The 21,519-nt window shown below is 34.3% G+C and overlaps 2 protein-coding genes across 2 annotated transcripts; one reads left to right on the top strand and one right to left on the bottom strand.

Moving 5' to 3' along the window:
- Positions 1-1,026: 1,026 nt before the first annotated feature.
- Positions 1,027-6,405, top strand: LOC138331702 (actin-related protein 2/3 complex subunit 3-like). Its single transcript, XM_069279447.1, has 7 exons — positions 1,027-1,149; positions 2,207-2,303; positions 3,061-3,137; positions 3,411-3,479; positions 4,706-4,829; positions 5,383-5,477; positions 6,255-6,405. Exons 1-7 carry the CDS (start codon positions 1,144-1,146, stop codon positions 6,315-6,317), a joined length of 531 nt encoding a protein of 176 aa, XP_069135548.1. The 5' UTR covers positions 1,027-1,143; the 3' UTR covers positions 6,318-6,405.
- Positions 6,406-6,760: 355 nt separating this feature from the next.
- Positions 6,761-20,351, bottom strand: LOC138331701 (flotillin-2-like). The gene is made up of 9 exons (XM_069279446.1): positions 20,210-20,351; positions 18,730-18,811; positions 15,711-15,925; positions 14,951-15,183; positions 14,388-14,507; positions 11,424-11,638; positions 11,026-11,209; positions 10,548-10,691; positions 6,761-10,285 (listed from the first exon to the last, which is right to left on the bottom strand). The coding sequence occupies exons 1-9, from the start codon at positions 20,256-20,258 to the stop codon at positions 10,253-10,255; spliced, it is 1,275 nt and encodes a 424-aa protein (XP_069135547.1). The 5' UTR covers positions 20,259-20,351; the 3' UTR covers positions 6,761-10,252.
- Positions 20,352-21,519: the final 1,168 nt, after the last annotated feature.

Below are 21,519 nucleotides of genomic sequence, written 5' to 3'. Positions count from 1 at the left end.
ATGTCTATGGATCTGCAACAAAACAACAACAAAAAGGTATGACTATTTACAATTTTATGAGATCTAATAAATAAAACAATGCGTACATAAATGATTTACAATTTTGATTAACTTCGTTTAAATCAACTGATGATATTTGAATCAACTTATTTTTGCGATCACTAGGTAATATATCAAGGTAATTTGATATCACAGTAAACACTCAATAAAGTTTTTGTAATAGCAATTGGAACTTTTTTTAGCGCCGAATGCTGTTTTTCGCAAATATGTATTAAGCATGAATTGTGTGAAATTTCATAACATACAAAAATAATTTCAGTCAGAGTACGACCTTTAAAAATATTTTCACACATTGGACTTATTCGTTGATTTTTTTTTATTAGAAATCGACTGTTATTACAGTTGTACACATGTTAGTTAGCTAGATTACAAATAAATCTTGTTTGATACGTTGTCTAAATCAGGAAACCACACTTATTACAGGTTGTAACGAATTACTTTATGATATAATAGTATATAGGATACATTGGTTTAACGATGAGACCCGTTTGGTTTATCTCCGTCAGCCTTAAGAACGTCAATCTATTTGTATTGTTTGAACACCAAAAAACTTCAAAAGGTACACGTGTATTTCCGCTGGTTAAAAAATGTCACTAGACTTAAAAAGATCGGTTAATTTAAAAAGTAAAAAAAATCGTGATCTGGCCAAAAAGTCGTATGGTTTAACTGTCATTTAGAATTTCGCTGATTTAATTTCCACGATCGAAACAATAAAAAAAATGTAGGATTTGTTTTTGCAAATAGATTTGAATTCTGGTTACCGACAATTAAATGCTAAATGGACAATACTAGAGTTAAATACGTTAATGTTATTACTAACACTTTCCAGCCATATGCGGGTAAAAATCTGTTGAGAAAATGTAGTTTATATTACCTCTTATTAAAAAAATATATATACATTGTATGATAATCACTAACTCATTAGCGGCAGTGGGTAATCATACATTACCTTGTATGAAGTAGTGTATAAGTATTAGACGGTGACGTTATCAGTCTATCCCGGCGGATGTTTATAACGGTACTAGGCACTCAGGGGTCAAAGGCCGAGTGGGCGGATCACACACGGACACACAACACAACAATATGCCGGTAAACAATTTTATTTTAAAGATACAAATTATAATGAATTACAATATCTACAGAAAATTCATAATCTGAAAAATGCATTATTTTATGTTAAATATCATTAGAAGTGAACACATTCACAGTGTTAAGTAAATATGTATGTATGTTTTAACTGATTGGATTATGATAAAAGATGTAATATTTAACATGGTCACCCATATTTTTTCCTTTTCCTCTGCCTCCTTCCCGCCCCTTTCACTCTCTACCCCTCCTCAAACCCTTTAAGTATCTGCCTCCCCCTGACCCTTTTACTCTCTAGCCCTCCCCAAACCCCTTTAACTCTCTGCCCCCCCCTAACCCCTTTAACTCTATACCATCCCCCACCCCTTTAACTCTCTGCCCCTTCCTCGGCCCATTTAACTTTCTGCTCCCTCCCAGCTTCTTCAGTTATCTTTCACTCCTCCTTATAACACCCCCTCAAATAAAAAAAAAAAACACATGCAAACAAAAACAAAAATCAGTGAATGTCTTAATCTCTCTGTCCCTTCTTCCTAACACTCCTTGCCCCCTCCTACAATGAAAGTAGTGGACGCCGATTTGTCGTGGAATTTACTTCAACTTTGTATCAATAGTTTTATAAATCCCGAAGTTTGTTTTTATAGGGGATATATATTTATTTGACTTTTTTCCTAAATGCACTAGTCTACAGTTTTTTATGATATGTTGAAATGCGTTCGGTATTTTCACGTATGCAATCTGTTTGTTCCAATAAGAAGAAAATGACGTCAACTTTTTTTCTTTGTAGCCCAACACACAATATGCGCATTGAAACCAAATAATTTTTGTACGAGATAATTTTTTGGTATTGTCATGTATTCTTACATGATTTATTTAATTAAATTTCATCATTCATAATGGAATGTCTACTTCCTTAGTTCACACAATGAAGCAAAAAGGCTAAACGTCTCTGGCTGTTAATATGGCGTAAACAAAAACAAACAATATTGGTATGTTTTGAGCTTAGTCTGTCGATCATATTGATATATCGTAGTGACGTACTATATATACTACTCCATTCCAGCCTCACCATTCCCAATTTCTCAACCCGCCCAAGTTGGTGGGCAACATGGCGATGTGTCCACTCAGAACAAATTTTAAGGGACCTGCTCCACCGGACAGTAAGTAAAGGCTTCAATTGTATGTTTAAAAATTCAAACGCAAAACAAATTTATCCTGAAATAAATACGGCACTCTTGAGTATACAAGGCATGATTATGATGTCTAATCGTAGTAAGTTAATACCGTTATCTTAAACATATAAGAAAGGAGAACAAACAATTACAGAGTTAAATTTTGTGAATTTTAATTGGCTTATGGGTGTTATAGATTAAAAACACGTCATAAGCCCTGGGGTCAAAATTTCATGATATAGGTAAGATCATCAATAACCCATGACCAAATGATAGCTATAATTTGGGTATCATTGATAATGAACAGTCACAATTAAGGTACTGGTCAGAAAACATGTCATGTGTTCTTAAAAATTATTTAACTGAAACATTATAGCCGTATTAAATTTGCGACCTAAACAATGTACCATGTCTTTACTAACCGATAATTTACATGGCCATGTATAGAGACAAAGGCAGAATTATATGTGGACATGCAACGCTTACTTTCACTTACCCTTATTAACTTTTCTGAAACGCATTTCTATAGTGATTATCAAAACATGAAATGATAGCATCTTGTTATTCAAACTCAATTCTAGTGTTAAAACGCTAATTGATTATTAAGGATATTACATAATAATGAAATTATGTACTTAACATGAACGGACACCAATTGATCTTTAAACCGTATATAATTACATTGTATATCAAATCATTTCCGTAATTTGATAGCTCGATCCTTTCGATGCAATTTTTGTTTCAGCCAGTGAGTATGACATAGTGGATGAGGGAATATATTATTTTAAAGCCAACATTTTCTTCAGGAACTATGAGATCAAGGTAAGAAATAAGACCTTCGTTGTAGTTAGCAAATTACACTGCAACCGAGGGAAAAACAAAATACAAATATTAATGAACATTTTAAAAGTTATATTCTGAGTATTTTGTTGTAATTAATGTAATTATAAAATTTCAGAATTAACATTAATCAATTCCCCCTAAAAACACACAATGAACTGTTCTAATCTTAGATTTAGAAGAGTTTATTATGTCTTCAGGGGTGAATGAGTTGACAGCGAAAGCTTTCATTAGTTTCTCTATGTATCGTTACAGAGTGAAGCGGACCGTACACTGATCTATATAACACTGTTTATATCTGAATGCATCAAGAAATTACAAAGGGTTGGTATCAATTATTGAAGTATTATTATCTAATGAATTAAAAGTGTCAACCTGTAACTGTTAAACAATTCAAACTGTATATTTCAAATTTATTTCCTTCAGTTAAGCTTGATTATGACTAGCCCGCTAAACCTGCCTATATTATTAGGCTTTTTAATTTTTTTTTGCCTGATATATATATATAGTTCCGCTAAATCTACCTATATTATTAGGCTTTTTAATTTTTTTTTTGCTAATATATATTAGGCAAAAAAAAATTTAAAAAAGCCTAATAATATAGGCAGGTTTAGCGGACTAGATTATGACTTAGTTGTATTTCCGCGTGCGATTAAAGTTCGCGTTTTCCGCGGGGTGATCGCGAAAATTAGCTGACGTGAAAAAAAAGGAAACCGCGTGACAAGTATAGCATACCGATAGAAACTGTCATAGAAAACAATATAAGATCATTGGATTTTGTTAATACGATAAGTGCTAAATTAATATATTAAGATTAAAATCACATCTTATTGAAGAAAAAACAGCCTGTGAAGCTTAATATAACCAGACAATTAGTTTTCTGGTGCAAAGTGGCTTAAGGAGACATATTTTATAGTGAATTAACTTTAATCATAGGTAGTTAATGGCCTTAGATTAACAATGACCGGATTGACGAAGCTCCACTGTAGTCCGAATTATTTTGTCGTTCTAGTGGTTTAAGGAGACATATTTTATAGTGAATTAACTTAAATCATATGTAGGGAATGGCCTTAGATTAACAATGACCGGATTGACGAAGCTACACTGTAGTCCGAATTATTTTGTCGTTCTATTACCTTTGTATAACATTGAGTCCGGATGCAACACTTCCTTTGTCTTCCAATGCACTCCGTATGTTACTGACGACGTCAAGTGGTTTATTCACTAGTGGATTTATTGCTTTGTCACATTTCAGTTGTAAGTTCCGGTAAAAGCCTAAATATGTCGCAATACACTTTATAGTTTTAAGATCGTCACTCTAAGACATCTTGATTTAGTATCATATCGCTTATTTTCGCTTATCCTTTACATGGGACTTTTGTTAAATACTTTACAGTATATTGTATAAAGCCATTTATTTTCAAGACAACTTCATGCCTAATGCCTTTTTCCATATCCCAGGGGTAAATATATGACAAATTTATTCTCATTATAGATATTTCAATGAAAATGCACATACATTGTGTTTTTTTTTTTTTTTTACTTTTAAGTGTACCTCCAAGAAAAATGCACAGAAAGAGATGCATACCCTAGGATTGAAGAAGTACCCTATTCCTGGAGAATCAGGCTTCCCTCTCAATGCTCTGTATGCTAAACCATCTCGCGCTGATGAAGGTAAACATGCAAGGATTTCATTCAAATGAAGTTGAACTCTACTGTTATGTTGTTTCCTTCTCTGAAGACAACACAATGCAAAGAGACAATATCATTGTTATTAATGATTTTTCTCGGTAGTTTGAAATAGCTACTTTATATGGGGGTTTGAAACAGCAATTACAAGAGCCAAAGTCTCATTTTGCTTAAATCATTTTCAGTCGGTTATCCCCAATAACCAAAATAATTGTTGTCAATGGAAGAAGCAAATATTTTAAATCATCCTTTAATTGGTTATTCCCTTTATTAACTCATTTTCTAACTATAGAGTTTCTTATCCCTAAACGTTTCTCGCTCATTTATGAATGATTCACTTTCTTAAATTGTTCATATGTTAATTTTCTTATCATGGAGGAATTCCTTCTATAGAACTTGTTCACCTTCAAAAACAATGCAATGCCAATGTTTTTCTCTCAACGAAAGTAGATAAAAATGTCTTAACATTTGATACCTGGATATTATTTTGAAGAATAGACAACATGTTGATAAGCTGTATTTCCCATGGTCATTACAGATACCATGCGGTCATACCTTCAACAGATCAGACAGGAAACGGCACTACGCATGTGTGAGAAAGTGTTTGATTCAGAGTCAGATAAACCAAGCAAGGTACGTGTGGTCAATTTTAATAAACGTCGACAATCTTTAAAGATGCTCCACCGCTGACAAATGGTATTTATTCACTATCAAAAACAGGAGCAGGCGATAGGGTATTTTTCTTCGGTTACAAAAGTTACGTACTTTACACCATTAACACCACTGAAAAGTTTGAGCTTCTAATTTTACTTCAGTGTAAAAATATGAACAACAATTAATTGCATCCCGAAAAAAATCCGTGGCACTATATCCTATATGGAATGAAGTACTGATTGCGCATGCACCAAAGGCAAAATAAATTATTTTATGTTAGTTTTTGTGTTAATTAGACAGATATATACACGATTACACACCAAATATTGTTCAAATGATGAATATCCTTTATGCTCTGTCGGCGATGGAGCACAGGGCCATGTATAGTCTCTTTATGAAAAAATAGCCAGAAATACATATAAATGTGTATATTTATATGTATTTCTCGCTATTTCTGGCTATTTTTTCATATAGAGACTATACATGGCCCTGTGGATGGAGCATCTTTAACGACCGTGATTAACACAAGACCTAACCATGGAGTCGATGACTAGCAATCAACAATGTACAGAGATTGTTTACCTGCATAATTTCATGCCAGAAATTTGAATCTTAATCTGATAAAACCAAGCGCAAACATTGGCACACCACGAAAAGTTTTAAATCCGACGTTAATATACACGTTTACAGTATTCAACGTCAAGAAATTCTCATGGTTTTTTTTACTTCTTTTAAATCTTTTTTGACATTTTCCAGTGGTGGACGTGCTTTGTGAAGAGGAAATTCCTGGATATAAGTCTCTCGCCACCAGGCCAATAGACATTGTATTATCATATAAACATTGAGTAACCACGCCTTACAAGACGTCTTCATACATCCGTAAACACAATTTTGATGACGTTGGTAAATTTTTGGTAAATTTTTAACCTGTACGCAGTAGTCTTATCATGTTCTTGTGTAATCATTATTTGTATGAAAGTGGCGAACTAATTTTATATGCATATCTTTGTTATGAAAGTGTATATTTCTTCGCATATTGTTTTTAAATTCATTAAGACGTGAGTCGGCGGTGACAAGATACATATGACAGGCGCCTTGTGATCCATCAGCTAATATTCGACGTATAAGAAACAATTTGTAATACAAGTCTTTTTTAATCATTTTAAAATATAGGCGTCTTCTGTTAAGCTTACGTTAAGCAGTTGAGATCGTGCTGAACTTTATTCCACATTCTTTAAATGTCAATTTCATACACAAGTAAATAATTTTGTTTGTATTTTCATGTTTTATTGTAGTAAACAAATTCATGTAAATAGAGATGAGCTACCGAGTTGTTTATATATTACAGTCATACATAATACAATAAACATTGAATATACAGATAATACACGTGGGGAAATGTGTTACGGAGTCGTCAAATTGTTATCAGACTAAAATAACGGAACATTTTGTTTTTTGTAATTCGAATTATTTATCAAGACAATCTAGCTGGCACCTTTAAAATACTGATTAATTTTGTCTATAATATGTATAGAATTATGATGACTCTGTAGAGTTGATACTTGTACATATATAGTTGTGATAATGCTATGAATAAATATTATATATAAATATCAGTTACGACTTTACCTAGTGGAAAGGTGCAAACAAAATTTGATTTGATTTCATCGTGACTGAATATCTCCAAACCCTTAACATTGCAATGTATTTATTTCGTGTTCCCGCAAATTATGCCGAAAATAAGTAGAGATATTACAATATTAAATTCGTGACAGGCAGAGCCTCTTGATTTCCTTCACATATTCTAGTAGAGTTCATACATCTTCAATTCAGATTTATTTCGATTACTTTGTAACAGCCTATAGTATATAGATGGTCAATATGTACATGCCTTGGTAAACAGTTATCTCATTATATTATATTTACTGCATTTAAACCTGAACTTTCATCACGCGTGAATTTCAATTGAATGAACTGGTTATTTCCATGGTTTCTCGGTCCGTACTACTTAATGCGCCGAAAACGTGACTTTTTATCATAACAATGTACATACAGAGGTTATAGATACTAATTAACAAGATACTAATTAACAGTATTAGTTTCTTACGGATATCGATTACAACTCATCACAACACAAAAAACACTAAGTCTATGGGTGGAATTCAAAATAACAACACATTCTTACATTAAGTACCGAATGTGTTGTAGGAAACAAAGAGAATAGAATGTTACACTACACTTAATAAACAAGCCATTGTTTAAAGTCTCTGTACCATTGTCTATTCAATATAACAAAACCATTATGAAAGTGCCAGAAAAAATTCTAAAACGCTTATTTTAGCATAATGGAAAAGTACCTAGTAAATGACTGTAGTCATAACCTGAACTCAAGACCATACGCGGACGTGACGACTGATTTCTGCTGGCGAACTATGATACTACAAAAGTCTGAAGTTAACAAGGCACAACCATATACGTATATAGAGCAGATATCCCAACATTTATAGACAAAATGTTATAATGTAATTTTCATATGTGACAGTTGGTGACAAAGATCAATGATGTGGTAGATTAAACAAAAAGACAATCATTGATTTATCATAGTACATGTACATGTATGTCAATGTTTACCCATTATTAAGATGTGCTATGTGTTACAATTATGTAAGTGTGTTTCTATAATTACATAACACACTTCTTTGTGAGTCTAATTTGATTGCAAGATACACTTAAAATCATGTCACAACATGAAATATTACATCATAAAAGTTAACACAGCACAATATTGATAAAAGGTAGTAAATATTTAAAAGTAACCACAGTTGCATGATATGACAGAATAAATATGTGGCTTTATCAGATATCCCTCAGTATTGTGTTATATGATTCTACTTAGTATACACACATGTTATTATATCTAATTAATATCTAGGCGTGTCGACACGGCGACTTGATGTAACAAAGTAAAACAGTTGCTAGTACATCAGGTTAAAATATCAACTATAATCAGGAGGAGGAAAACTCGGCATAAATAAAACTTCACTTGTTGGTTTGATTGTAGATTATGAACACAAATGAATAAGTGTATTACCAAAATGTTTTAGGAAATACTGAGCTAATTTAAAAGTTCATTGAATTCCTTCAAATAAAGTTTTTGAGAAAAAAAATCTTGATGCAATAAGGTAATTCTGAAAATTTCAAATGTTCTTTAAAAATAGGAAAGAAAGGTTTTAGATTAAGACAATTAACAAACATACCAACAGTTCACACAACAAGTAACTGAATAAAATAAAGATATGATATCAACTTAATTTGCATTGCAGTAGAAATATAATTCATTCAAATTCCACAAAAGGTGTCGCTTCAATAAGTATCACCTTTGAGAGAGGCAAGCATACCACCAAAGCAATCCTTATGGATTATCCGTGGAATTAATTATGCGAATATCATAACATTAAATCAACCAATAATAATGTTCAACTTGCATCCCCCTAAAACTTAATAATGGACTGATCCCATCTTAGAATTTGAAGAGTCCAAATGTGTTTTCAGGGGTGTATAAGTTAAATACATGTATAACACCCCTAAATAGATATATCCTGACACCATAATTATAATTCCATGATTTAAACATTTTCTAGGTAGAATGTTTATGAATCAGGGAGAGTACTATTGAAAAGTTTAAGTTGGAAAGCCAATATAAAATTGCAGTCTAAGGCAAAAATATTTTGGCAAAAATGTTGTGCCAACATGAATTTCTTTTCTGATTTTACCCAACATAAAGAGAAATTAAGATTTTACATTTTGTAAGTTAATTTTGTGATCAATCTAAGACAAAAAGGGGACAATTAGTATGAATTATAGACACTAGTTCGGAACCATGTTTAATACAATGTATATGACTAGGTTACTACATGTGTTAATCAGGACATTACTGGACAGGAATAAACAACTCTCTGTATGACAAACTATATCATTCTGAGTAAAATCGAGTATTTTCAAGAAAGCAATAACTCTTCTGACATTGCTATATTTAGGTCTCTCCAATTTTGAATTACACTTCACTTTTATAGAATATTTCAAATTCAACATCATTACTTTTACCCTATTTACTGGTGGTAGTTACAATACAAGAGAACTGCTCTACACATCCATTCATATTTTGATTTAATATATTATTATGATAGAGTGAAATCTACCAAAATACCAGGCGAGATCTACATAAGGTCTTTGGTTTCACTACAGATTTGTCAGTCAAATTTAATCTTTTTTAATCTTCATTTACTTTAATTATAAATGATAAATAATTTTAAGATATTGTGGTACCTTTTAATAATAACCACGTGATTGTGCCCAATCTCTTTTTTAAAATCTGGATAAAAATTGATCAATTCTACCTTTTGTTAACATGGACTCTGCCTAGAACAGTAAAAGATGAGTCCAAACCCGTAATCGAGGGTAGAGATATACAATATTGCTACAAGTCTAAGAAATCATGTCCATCTATAGTTACATATTATATGTACACAATGCATGCAAATAAAAAAAGGACACCTATAATTGAAATCCACTTGAACGTTGCTGAATAACCCCTTCCATCAACAGAAAATCGCAGTAGACTATACTCCATTATATTGTCATTTAGTATAGGAGTCTCAGTCTCTCACAGTGGTAATGGATGAGTCTATTATCTACAGTAGGGGTGATTCTCTACTAGTCGGAAATGGGTAAAGGGTGTGGCTGTTACATGATACTTAGGAGGTGGCACCAGGAACCTTTGAAAGAACCTGCAGATAAATAAATAGATAAAATTGATAAATACAACAAATAAATTACATTGAGAAAATATCCCTCATCGAAATAATTGTTGAAATTATCAGTACATGTTTTTTTCAACATTCAATACACAAAATCTTTTCAGATTTTTAATTTTCATTAATGAAGTGTATAATTTAGAAGTGTTCTTCGGGTTAATTCAATAAAACATCATCTAATTATAGGTTATATGGTACAAAAGGAAACTTAATTGTAAGCTCTCAATCTTTTTACCTTTGAAAGATCTACTCCTGTCAAGGCCTGAACAGCTGGTGGGAGCTGGCTCACGAGCCGACTAACTTCACTTGTGGTGCGGTCGTCACCAATCATGACAATTTCTTCGGTTTTGGACAGTGGTGCGGCAACTTCAGCAGCAATCTTAATGACACAAACGGTTAACATACATTATATTATATATTTGCACGCATGAATCCCCCCCCCTCCCCCCATTTTCCAATATTTTACAGCCATCTCTACAAACCACAAAATTTTGTGGTTAAACTACATGAAATGGGTCATATGGCAGATGCGATCAATCATTACTTTGCCCTTTTTGTAACCCCAGTCATACTTCCATCTTTGTTACGCTGTCAAAATCAGTAATGGACAAAAGTTAGTGGTATAACGGGGGACTACTGTTTCATATAATTTAATGACTTTTGCTTAAATTTTACACAAAGAACAAACTAAGAATTCCTGTTAGAATCCTTACCTTAGGTAGTGTTTCCAACACCATACTCAGCATAGCAGCGTCTCCGTACTGTTTGTAGGCAGAGGCCTTGAGTCTCATCTTCTCGGCTTCAGCCTTACCCACAGCCTCGATAGCCGCAGCCTCAGCACCTCCGATCAACCTGATCCTCTCAGCTTCAGCTCGGGCGGCCTCCACAGTCTGTGTTCTATAGGAACAGGAATAATCAGAACATGATAACCCAGACAGGTATGGTAGAGAAAACTTTCCATGGACTTTGCCCTTTCATAAATCTCAATCGTATATTTTACTTGTCAATTTGTCAATTAATCAATACCATGAGTTTTTTTTCCTAATTAATTCACAATACATTAGGCAATAACATATTTCTATAAAGAGAGATGTGATTGATTTGCTGATACCTTTTGCCTTCAGCGACTTGTTCTGTTTTGTAAGCTGTTGCCTCTGTTGGTCGTTTCACTGTTGCCATAAGCTCCTTCTCCTTTCTCAAGATTTCCTTCTCCTCAACATCAATTAGTTTCTTTCTCTCCACGACATCAATCTCGATTTCTTCAGCTCTGATCCTCTGTCTTTCTTTGGCACCTTGAAGCTCATAAGCCAATTCAGCCTCAGCTTTCTAAGGTGGGATTAAATTGTTTTAATATAGACCATCAAAGTTAGAAATGCAGCCAAGGTATGTCATGTTTGAAAAAACATAAGCAGAACTGGACAGTCATTTTGATATGTAAGAACTTTTGGAAGGCCAATGAACGCATTTAGACTGGTTCCCTTTCCCCGGCTATTCACTTTAAGGCATAAAACTTACTTAATATGGATAAAAGTGCATTATTCAATAACTCTGCATACGGAAAATCTCAGAAATTATAATGAAAGCACTACAATAAAAATACTCCAAGACACCCAAAAAAACTTCTTTATACAGTGGAACCTCCCGAAACCGATCATGGTCGGTGCATATAATTTCGGCCGGTTTAGAGAGGGTTCGGTTTCGAGAAGTGAACCGAATACCGATCATCACGATCCGGATTTAATCGATCGGAAGTCGTTTTTTTACAATAGTGCACCGCATGTATGCCTAGTGTTCGTTAAAACCGACGGATATTGATTGTTAATGTGAATGTTATCACAAAAGAGAAAATCATACGTTTAAAAGGAATGGATTACAGCAAACTTGACTTTGTTACAGCTTATAAACGTAGTTTAGTTAGTTGTGTGAATGTTCTTGGGAAGGTTATTCTCGTCTGCAACCTACATAAGACCGATCCCTTCCGGTTACGTCAAGAATCAAATTATATGGTCTAATTACACAATGATCAGTCGATGCCGGTCATTATATGACAAAGTCATTTTCTAAAACAATACATGGCTTCGGCTTCTTCATACAGATAATTTACGATATCCGACAACTACATATGTAAATAAACAAGAGGCCCATGGGCCTTGTTTAAAGGATTTTAGCCTATTTGACCCCTGTGACCTTGAATGAAGGTCATAGGTCATTTATTTGAACAGACTTGGTAGCCCTTCATCCATGCATCCTGCAGGCCCAATATCAGTACCCTAGGCCTTCTGGTTCTTGAGAAGAAATTGTTTAAAGATTTTAGCCTATTTGACCCCTATGACCTTGAAAGAAGGTCAAGGTCATTTATTTGAACAAACTTGGTAGCCCTTCATCCCAGCATTCTACAGGCCTAATATCAGGTCTCTAGGCCTCTTAGTTATTCACAAGAAGTTGTTTAAAGGATTTTAGCCTATTTGACCCCTTTGACCTTGAATGAAGGTCAAGGTTATTCATTTGAACAAACTTGGTAGCCCTTCATCCCAGCATGTCACAGGCCCAATATCAGTACCCTGGGCCTTCTGGTTCTCGAGAAGAAGTTGTTTAAAGATTTTAGCCTATTTGACCCCTTTGACCTTGAATGAAGGTCAAGGTCATTCATTTGAACAAACTTGGTAGCCCTTCATCCCAGCATGCCACAGGCCTAATATCAGGTCTCTGGGCCTGTTAGTTATTCACAAGAAGTTGTTTAAAGGATTTTAGCCTATTTGACCCCTGTGACCTTGAATGAAGGTCAAGGTCATCTATTTGAACAAACTTGGTAGCCCTTCATCCCAGCATCCTACAGGCCCAATATCAGTACCCTAGGCCTTCTGGTTCTTGAGAAGAAGTTGTTTAAAGGATTTTAGCCTATTTGACCCTGTGACCTTAAATGAAGGTCAAAGTCATTCATTTGAACAAACTTGGTAGCCCTTCATCCCAGCATGCCACAGGCCAAATATCAGGTCTCTAGGCCTCTTAGTTATTCACAAGAAGTTGTTTAAAGGATTTTAGACTATTTGACCCCTGTGACCTTTAATGAAGGTCAAGGTCATTTATTTGAACAAACTTGGTAGCCCTTCATCCCAGCATCCTACAAGCCCAAAATCAGTACCCTAGGCCTTCTGGTTCTTGAGAAGAAGTTGTTTAAAGGATTTTAGCCTATTTGACCCTGTGACCTTAAATGAAGGTCAAGGTCATTTATTTGAACAAACTTGGTAGCCCTTCATCCCAGCATCCTACAGGCCGAATATCAGTACCCTGGGCCTTCTGGTTTTTGAGAAGAAGTCGTTTAAAGATTTTAGCCTATTTGACCCCTGTGACCTTGAATGAAGGTCAAGGTCATTCATTTGAACAAACTTGGTAGCCCTTCATCCCAGCAACCTACAGGCCAAATATGAGTACCCTGGGCCTTCCGGTTATTGAGAAGAAGTCGTTTGAATGAAAAGTTTACGGACGGCGGACGGCGGACGGCGCACGACGACGGACGGTGCATGATGACAATAGGTCATCCTGACCCTTTGGGTCAGATGACCTAAAAAAACCCGTGTAATTTGAATACGAAACTTTCTCTTTATTACTAGCTCTGCTTGTTTTCCTACAGTAAACAAACCGCATGCACATGGTAGACCTTCGTTAGATATCTAAACAATAGGCATGATTAAATAATTACACCACCATCTCGGGTATAATTACCGTGTACCTATAGCCTTCACATCTGTATACATGCCCCAGGACATGGCATGCGACAACTATGGTACAGGCACGTGTGTATTTCACGGTCGGTTGATCAGACCTCAATGCAATCTATCGGTGTCGCTCAGGTAAGGCCGGTTTTCAGAAGTGTATTTTAGTTACATTTGACTATTCCGATCTTAAAATCGGTCCGGTATTCCGAATTGGGAGGGATCGGTTTAGGGAAGTTTTATATACTATTAATAAAGAGGAATTCATTCCATACATGACATCCATGTTCGGTTTCTAGAGGTGATCGGTTTTGAGAAGATTCGGTTTCTAGAGGTTCCAATGTATTTTGTTTCCTTCCTACCTTTGCATTGACTTCCATATCAAAGGAAGCCTTTTGCATCTGATATTCCCTGGAAGCATCGGCAATCTTAGTATCGGCTTTGAACTTTGCGTCCATTCTCTTGTTATCACACTCTGCTTCCTGTATGAGATATCATTGTTTAGAAAAATTTATAAAAAATTCATTTTTATGTCATAAATCACAGTTATAACGAATCTCCGGGGACCATTGAAGAAGTTAACGAAATAACTTCATTATCAGCTGAGTTTGTTATTCACATATTTAAAACATCTTACAGGAACCTTGACAGGGAATCAAAAATAATATACTATAACCATGAATTTGGTGTAGGTGTGTTCATGTTTTATTGTATCGTAACAAATCTTAACTTAAGACAGAGTCAAAAATCAGTCAAACATGCGTAAAAACAACAATTTTCTGGGTATGTATCACTCATCTAATAAAGACCTAATACAAGAGAGCTTATTTATACTATGGGTCACACTATAGGAACAAAGTTGAAAGGTCATGAAAAGTGGACAAAATGGTAATTGGACACAGTAAAGAGCAATAAAGCAACATACCCTGATTCCAGCATCTCTGTTGGCTTCAGCGACACCAATATCTGCGTCACGTTTGACGTTGGCGGTCTGTGCCCTTCCGAGGGATTGTAAGTACTGCACGTTGTCGAAAATATCTTTGATGGTGAAACTCAGAATTTCAATACCCATTTTTCCGACATCAGGGGAGGCAACTTCTCTGACAAGCTGAGCGAACTGGTCCCGGTCCTGGTAGATAGCTTCCACACTCAGGGTACCTAGGAACCAAGGTAAATTGGTGACAATAAGCTTAAGATAATGTTATAACTACCTCCTGTTCTTAAGTTAAGTCTGGTCCTAAATGACTTTAGCTGTTAATTGACTCTTAGCAAAGAGAAAAAATATCTGGACAAAAATAATTCAAATTTATCCATTAACACTTACAATGTCAAAGTTTAATGTAAAAATAAATCAAGTTATATTAAATATCTCTAACATCATGAAGGATTTGATGGATCCATCTATGCAGTTCTTTTTTATCTATTTCACCAAAACCACTGGGTTCTATAGTTTTTTGAGACCTATTTCAAATATTCTACTGACATCCATTTGATTTTAAAATTACTTATCAAGACATCCATTTGAATTAATTTATATAGTGTATTCAAAATAAATTTTAGGATCTATTAGATTTACATTTTTAATTAAGGTTCTTAAAATTAAGGTTGCAATTAATGTAATTAATCTTAAAATGACATCCTCCGTACCAAAGTCAAACGTAATCATACTTGTGAGTTGTACATACCAAGAATAGCTCGGAGATGGCCTTCCAGGGTTTGGAGGATGACATGCTCAATATGATGAACAGATTTGCCAAGGAACTGCTCGCAAGCTGTCTTCAGGATCTCGGGCTCTCTCATGATTTTACACTGGGCGACTCCGGTCACTGTGACTGGTACACCTTCTGAGGTCTCCACACTCTCACAAACAGGGTTCAAGGTCATCACCTCCAGCGAAATCCTGTAATGACAAGAATTAGGTATCTGTATTATCTGTACAGTATTGTCTATTTTTTACCTGGTGTGGTAGTGGCAAAAGACAAGGGACCCACAGGGCCTGTATATATATGTCTCACCTGGTTTAATTCAGTAATACCAATCAGTCTCACCTGGCTTGGACGTAACACATTAGAGTAATGTATCAAAAATATGGATTCTATACATGAAGTTGTCTCAGTCAAAATTATTTAAAACATATCAATTTGATAAACTTTTGATATGACATAATATGTCATATTAAATGTTTATGATATGATATTTAGGGCTGGATCAATATATGATATACCCATACATATCGGTTTTCAGCAGTGTATCGAATATTGATACACAAACATGCTGTATATCGCTGTATCGTTTTAACAACTCACCCTACTGTTTTCGTTATAGACATAGGAAATTCCAAACAAAATTTATTCTAAAACATCATTCAAGTAACTGCATTTCAATCAAAAGGAAGTGTTTAAAGCATCTGTGTCAACTAGATGGATAAGAAATGCCTTTTCATAACTAAGAATACGAATTGACAGAAATTAATTAACACAGATGATAAACCGAATCAAATGTTTCGTAAATTTTTTTCCTGGTTATAGAATATTTTATCAAAATTGTCTTTTATTGTCACAATATTCGAAATACAATGGTCAACTGAATTTGAAAAAGAGGTCCACTGTATCGTCAACATGTATCGTGTATTGTTTCAGTGTATTGTCAATATGTATCGTATCCTTTTAGACCTTCCAATACCCAGCCCTAATGATATTTATACATGGTTACATAATATATTTGTATACAGTCAAACCTGCTCTAACGACCGCCTGTATAAAATGACGGCATGTCTATAACGACCGGTTATTAGACTCCCCGTGCGTTTTTACTATATAATGGCACTGTGCATAACGACCACCTGTCTAATGTGGCTAACGACCGGTCGTTTTAGCCCCGTCAAAGTTGTATAACGACCGGTCGCAGTGTGTGTGTAGTAGCGTCCCTTTGACCTACTTCCGGTAATTAACTCCCTTAAAGTCCCTTTGTAAGCAAATGGCAGCCATTACTGAAGCCCAAGCTATGAATTGTTTATACAGTAAGTTTGGTTTATAACCTAGGGGTCATAACATTTGAGGTACAAATATGGTTGCCAACTTAAGGATGGAAGTTTTAACGACCGTTTATGCCTATCAAAAACTGAAACTATGTTTGGTCGCGAACGCCATGTGCACGAAAAGATCACACTCGTAAAGCGTGATTTTGAAGCCACAACTCAGATGATACGGTAGGCAAAATAAAACATGCCGATTTATTTAATGTGTTCCGTTATTCTTTGTCGATATCTAGCATTGTTTAATTACTTAGAAATGGCTGTACTTAAGCTATTTCAAATTAGGCCTATAAATTTACGTTCTTTACGATTAGAGTCAGTCTGATTATCGCCCGATGTAACCCAGGTATTCTCGATGTGTTTATAAATAAAATACGGTCCCATTTCTTGGTAGAAATGTTACTGAAAGTTAATATGTGTACCTGCATTGTGATTTTAATAGTTTTGAAGCTGTATATTGTGAGAAAACGCCTCCAAATCGATCTTCCATGTTCCGAGATTAATCCGTCAAAACTGGTTACACGGCAAAATTACATACGACTTGCCAGCGAGAATGTGTTGTAAAAAATATTACACGCATACATTGTCTGAAAATAATCGTTCATAGATAATTCCCGGCCATGTCAAGTCAGTAATTAGGTAATGATTATGTTCATAGCTGAAAAAATCTACTATGTATCAAAACGAGTTGATTTAGTTATGATCAAAATTTCCGATTGCATTAAAAAAACGAAAACAAATCACGGAAAGATATTGACACAATTATTTCTTAAATAATGCATGGCAATACATATATAAACATCCAGTAGCAGGTCTGTTTTGTATTAATACAATTCTGTTTTATTTACTGGCTCGTTGGTTGGCACGAAAGCCCCAACCTGTCTATAAAGGCAACCTGTCTATAGTGACCGTTTTTCTGTCTCCCCTTCAGTGGTCGTTATAGACAGGTTTGACTGTATATATATCCATTCAAGAAGTCTGGCCAAATTCTACTGCCTCTCAGGAGAAGTGTTCGTCTGGCCAAATTGACCCTCTCATCCCCGGGATCCCATAACAACACGTTCTACATACTAAATATGAGCAAATCAATAATAACATTCATGGAAGAAATTATTTTAAGTCATGTTGACAATTTTGTTTTTGATTCCGCCCTCAGGCCCATAGGAATTCAGTAGAAATAATTTGATATAGAAATATCCGAGAGAATCGTGGCCTCTTCTCTCTTTCTCTGATATATAATAATCATGTATGTATATATATGTAATAATATGTATTTTTCCCCTATTCTCTCTCTAATTTTGTACATATTATATCATGTTGTTATCATATGTTTTTTTCATAAACATTTGTATTATCATTATATACTTTTCATTTTGGAGGAAATAAAGTTATAATAATAATAATAGCTGCTAAATTACATATACTACATATGAGTGATATTCATAACTTTCAGAAAAGAAGTGGGTTTTTTTCCGCCATATACCGTAACACATTCATATTGACCAGTCACCTCATTTGGCCCTGCCCATCAGGGCTCCAGGGGGTCATTTGAGGCCTTTGTTCTAAGTTCTAACATATTGATAAATATTCCAATATTTTTGCACAGCTTCCAGAGGTGTAGTTTTTCACCATTTCTAGCTAGCGCGCTGTTAATGTTAATCTATACTTACGTTTGAACATCTGTAACGAGGCACCAGGCCCAGCCCCAGCCACCAACAATCATCTTACGGCCAGTGCCCCCAAAACATCCTCCTGTTAACAAGAAACAAATGATTTTTTATGATCAGTGTGACAGGTTGACAGCATAAATAACACTAAATGTGTAAAACACTGGGGGGGGGGGGGATTAATACCAATGAAGCATGAACTTTAATGGTTCTGATCGATCATGACTACCTATACATATCTGATCCTACTTAATGTTGTAGTGTTGTTAGCAGTGATACAAACTGATATAACACCAATACTACATAATAGTAACACAGATCATGATCGTGTAGTCAGAACTGTTTCAGAATATATTTTAATAATGTATACGCCAAATAAATCATGGAATGGTTCCATAGACTAAAAAATAATCTAAATTATTTTTAATTAATTAGAGTTAAAACAATTGTTTAGTTCTTCTGTTGTTCGGAACATCAAATCTCCTTTTGATAAGTTTAATGCTCCACCGCTGACAACTGATATTTTTTCACTGTCAAAAACAGCAGCAGACAATTTAGTATTTTTCTTCAGTTACAAAAGTTACCTATTTACACAATTACCACCATTAAAAAGTTTGAGCTTCTAATTTTACTTTAATTCTTAAGGTTGTAATATAATTATCAAAAGCTGGAAAAAAATATTAAAGAAACATCATACCGATGACATCGGTGAATATAATATTACATAATTTCAAACGTTTAGAAATAATTGAAGATTTTTAAGTAATTCAATATTCATTTAAACATCCATGATGCATCAACAATTGGTTCCAAAGAGACATTATATTATTAACAAGCAGTTGCAAAAAAGAATACTGCCGTAGTGTGCTTTGTTTTAAAAGGAATTTTTATAAAACTAGGTAGGGTTAAATACTGTATTCAGTACAGGACGCTGACAAAATGTTTCATTATCTGTCCTATATTTTGAAATGATATTGTAAAATTGCGCAACCATCATCCCGTGACTTGCATGTTTAATATAGTATGTTTTCCTTAGTTAAACTATATCTTCTAATTAAAGTAATTATTTCAAAGTGTCAATAAAGTAAATGTAACTGAAACGAAATAATGAAATATGAGATGCTTTCATTTTACAGATGAGAGACTCTGCATACCTCAGTCGACACACCCTCGAACGCGAGCTGGAGTCCCACAAGGGAATCTGCCGCGATAGCGAGTAAAATCGATCAAGGCTGCAATTTTGACACCAAACAGAGCAGAGCAAACGATGCATATTTAAAATGAAGTTACTACAAACGTGTTTATTATCAAAAACATGAAAGTGTGCAAAAATGCTGCTCGCCATGGATAGGTCAGCCGGAAGCTGTTGCTTCTAATTACCGAGAGAATCTCTATCAACTGACCGATTTCTTCTTCTGACATTACAAATATGCATGGCTATTGATCAGAGTCAGACAGTTACTCAACATTAACAGATACTTACCTGAAATTACCAAAGCCTCACTGGGGCCAACAGTGTGAATATTCCCCATCTTTCGTCTTCGATCCTGTGTAGTTGCAGCAGTATTTGTAAATACTACAAGATATGCAAATTAGCAGTAAACAGAGTGACGCATCTAATCGAAACAACGTGCTAGGATGTCGGACAAAATAATCCGGATATTACGAGAAGCTAATATGGGCATTACAAAAAAAATCTTTTTACTTGAATAGTAATTAGTTTTTTAGATAACAATTATACTTTATCGAAAAGAATAGATAAATAAAAAAAAAAATCCTCAACAGTGTTGAGACTTGAATTTTCTTATTAAACCTCAAAAATTGCTCATATTTATAAACTTTACTGTGCAGTATTAATATTACCATACACGCAGATCTTTATGCACCTCACTTGAGATCGCTCTTTATCTAATTGATCCTATCAGGATGTTCATAGATCATATAAAGACCTTTATGCATGTATACTAAAATAATAGCTACAGAACTTAAAACGGAAGTTTTAAAGAATTACTGATACAGATTATTAAGTGTTGAGAGACGCCGAAAGAATTGAAGAGTTTTACGTACCGTGACGCTAAATATAACGTTTCGGGGCATAGACGCCGAAAACATTAGTTAAAATTTTATATGCAGTGTACTCCAGGACCTATAAATCCTTGAGTGTACTATACAATGCATTTGTTATATACGGTACATCATATTTTTATGAATCGCTAATAACTTTTGCAATTCATATGTCAATTTCAAATTAAAAAAAATTAATGCATGAAATCAGAAACATATATATTAATATATATTTCTGATGAAATTACGCGTAGACTAGATGTTTTAATGCATAAAATTTCGAATTTTGACTGAGACATGGATACACGCAAAACTTTTCCTTTAAAATACTGTTAGTTAGTAATAGCAGAGATTTATATAACACAATGTAAGAAGTCCACCTATTTCATCAACATACAGTTCTAAAATTGCACAGGGACCTGGCAGAATTTCTAACCAATAGTATTTACACAGTTACCAAGTACATGTGTACATTTTGTGTACATCAAGGATCACTTTAATCTAAATCCTATTGATTAGAATTTCGTGTCAGTGCCCTGTGGAAGTTTAGTATATACATGTATTGTATGTTATTTGCTATATAAATATAATATATACATATACATGTATATGAATACTTTTGATTGTTGAAATTCGTGCCAGATCCCCGTGTAAAATATTAACCTCAAAATAATTGCAAAGGAATTTATTTTTCCAGTTTGGATATATCAGAGATTTAGATAGTAGATC

The sequence above is a fragment of the Argopecten irradians genome, chromosome 9 (assembly GCF_041381155.1).
Source record: "Argopecten irradians isolate NY chromosome 9, Ai_NY, whole genome shotgun sequence".
In the NCBI taxonomy this organism is placed as follows: Eukaryota; Metazoa; Mollusca; class Bivalvia; order Pectinida; family Pectinidae; genus Argopecten; species Argopecten irradians.
Note: the sequence above shows the minus strand (reverse complement) of the source record. Positions and strands in the feature narration are given on the sequence as shown.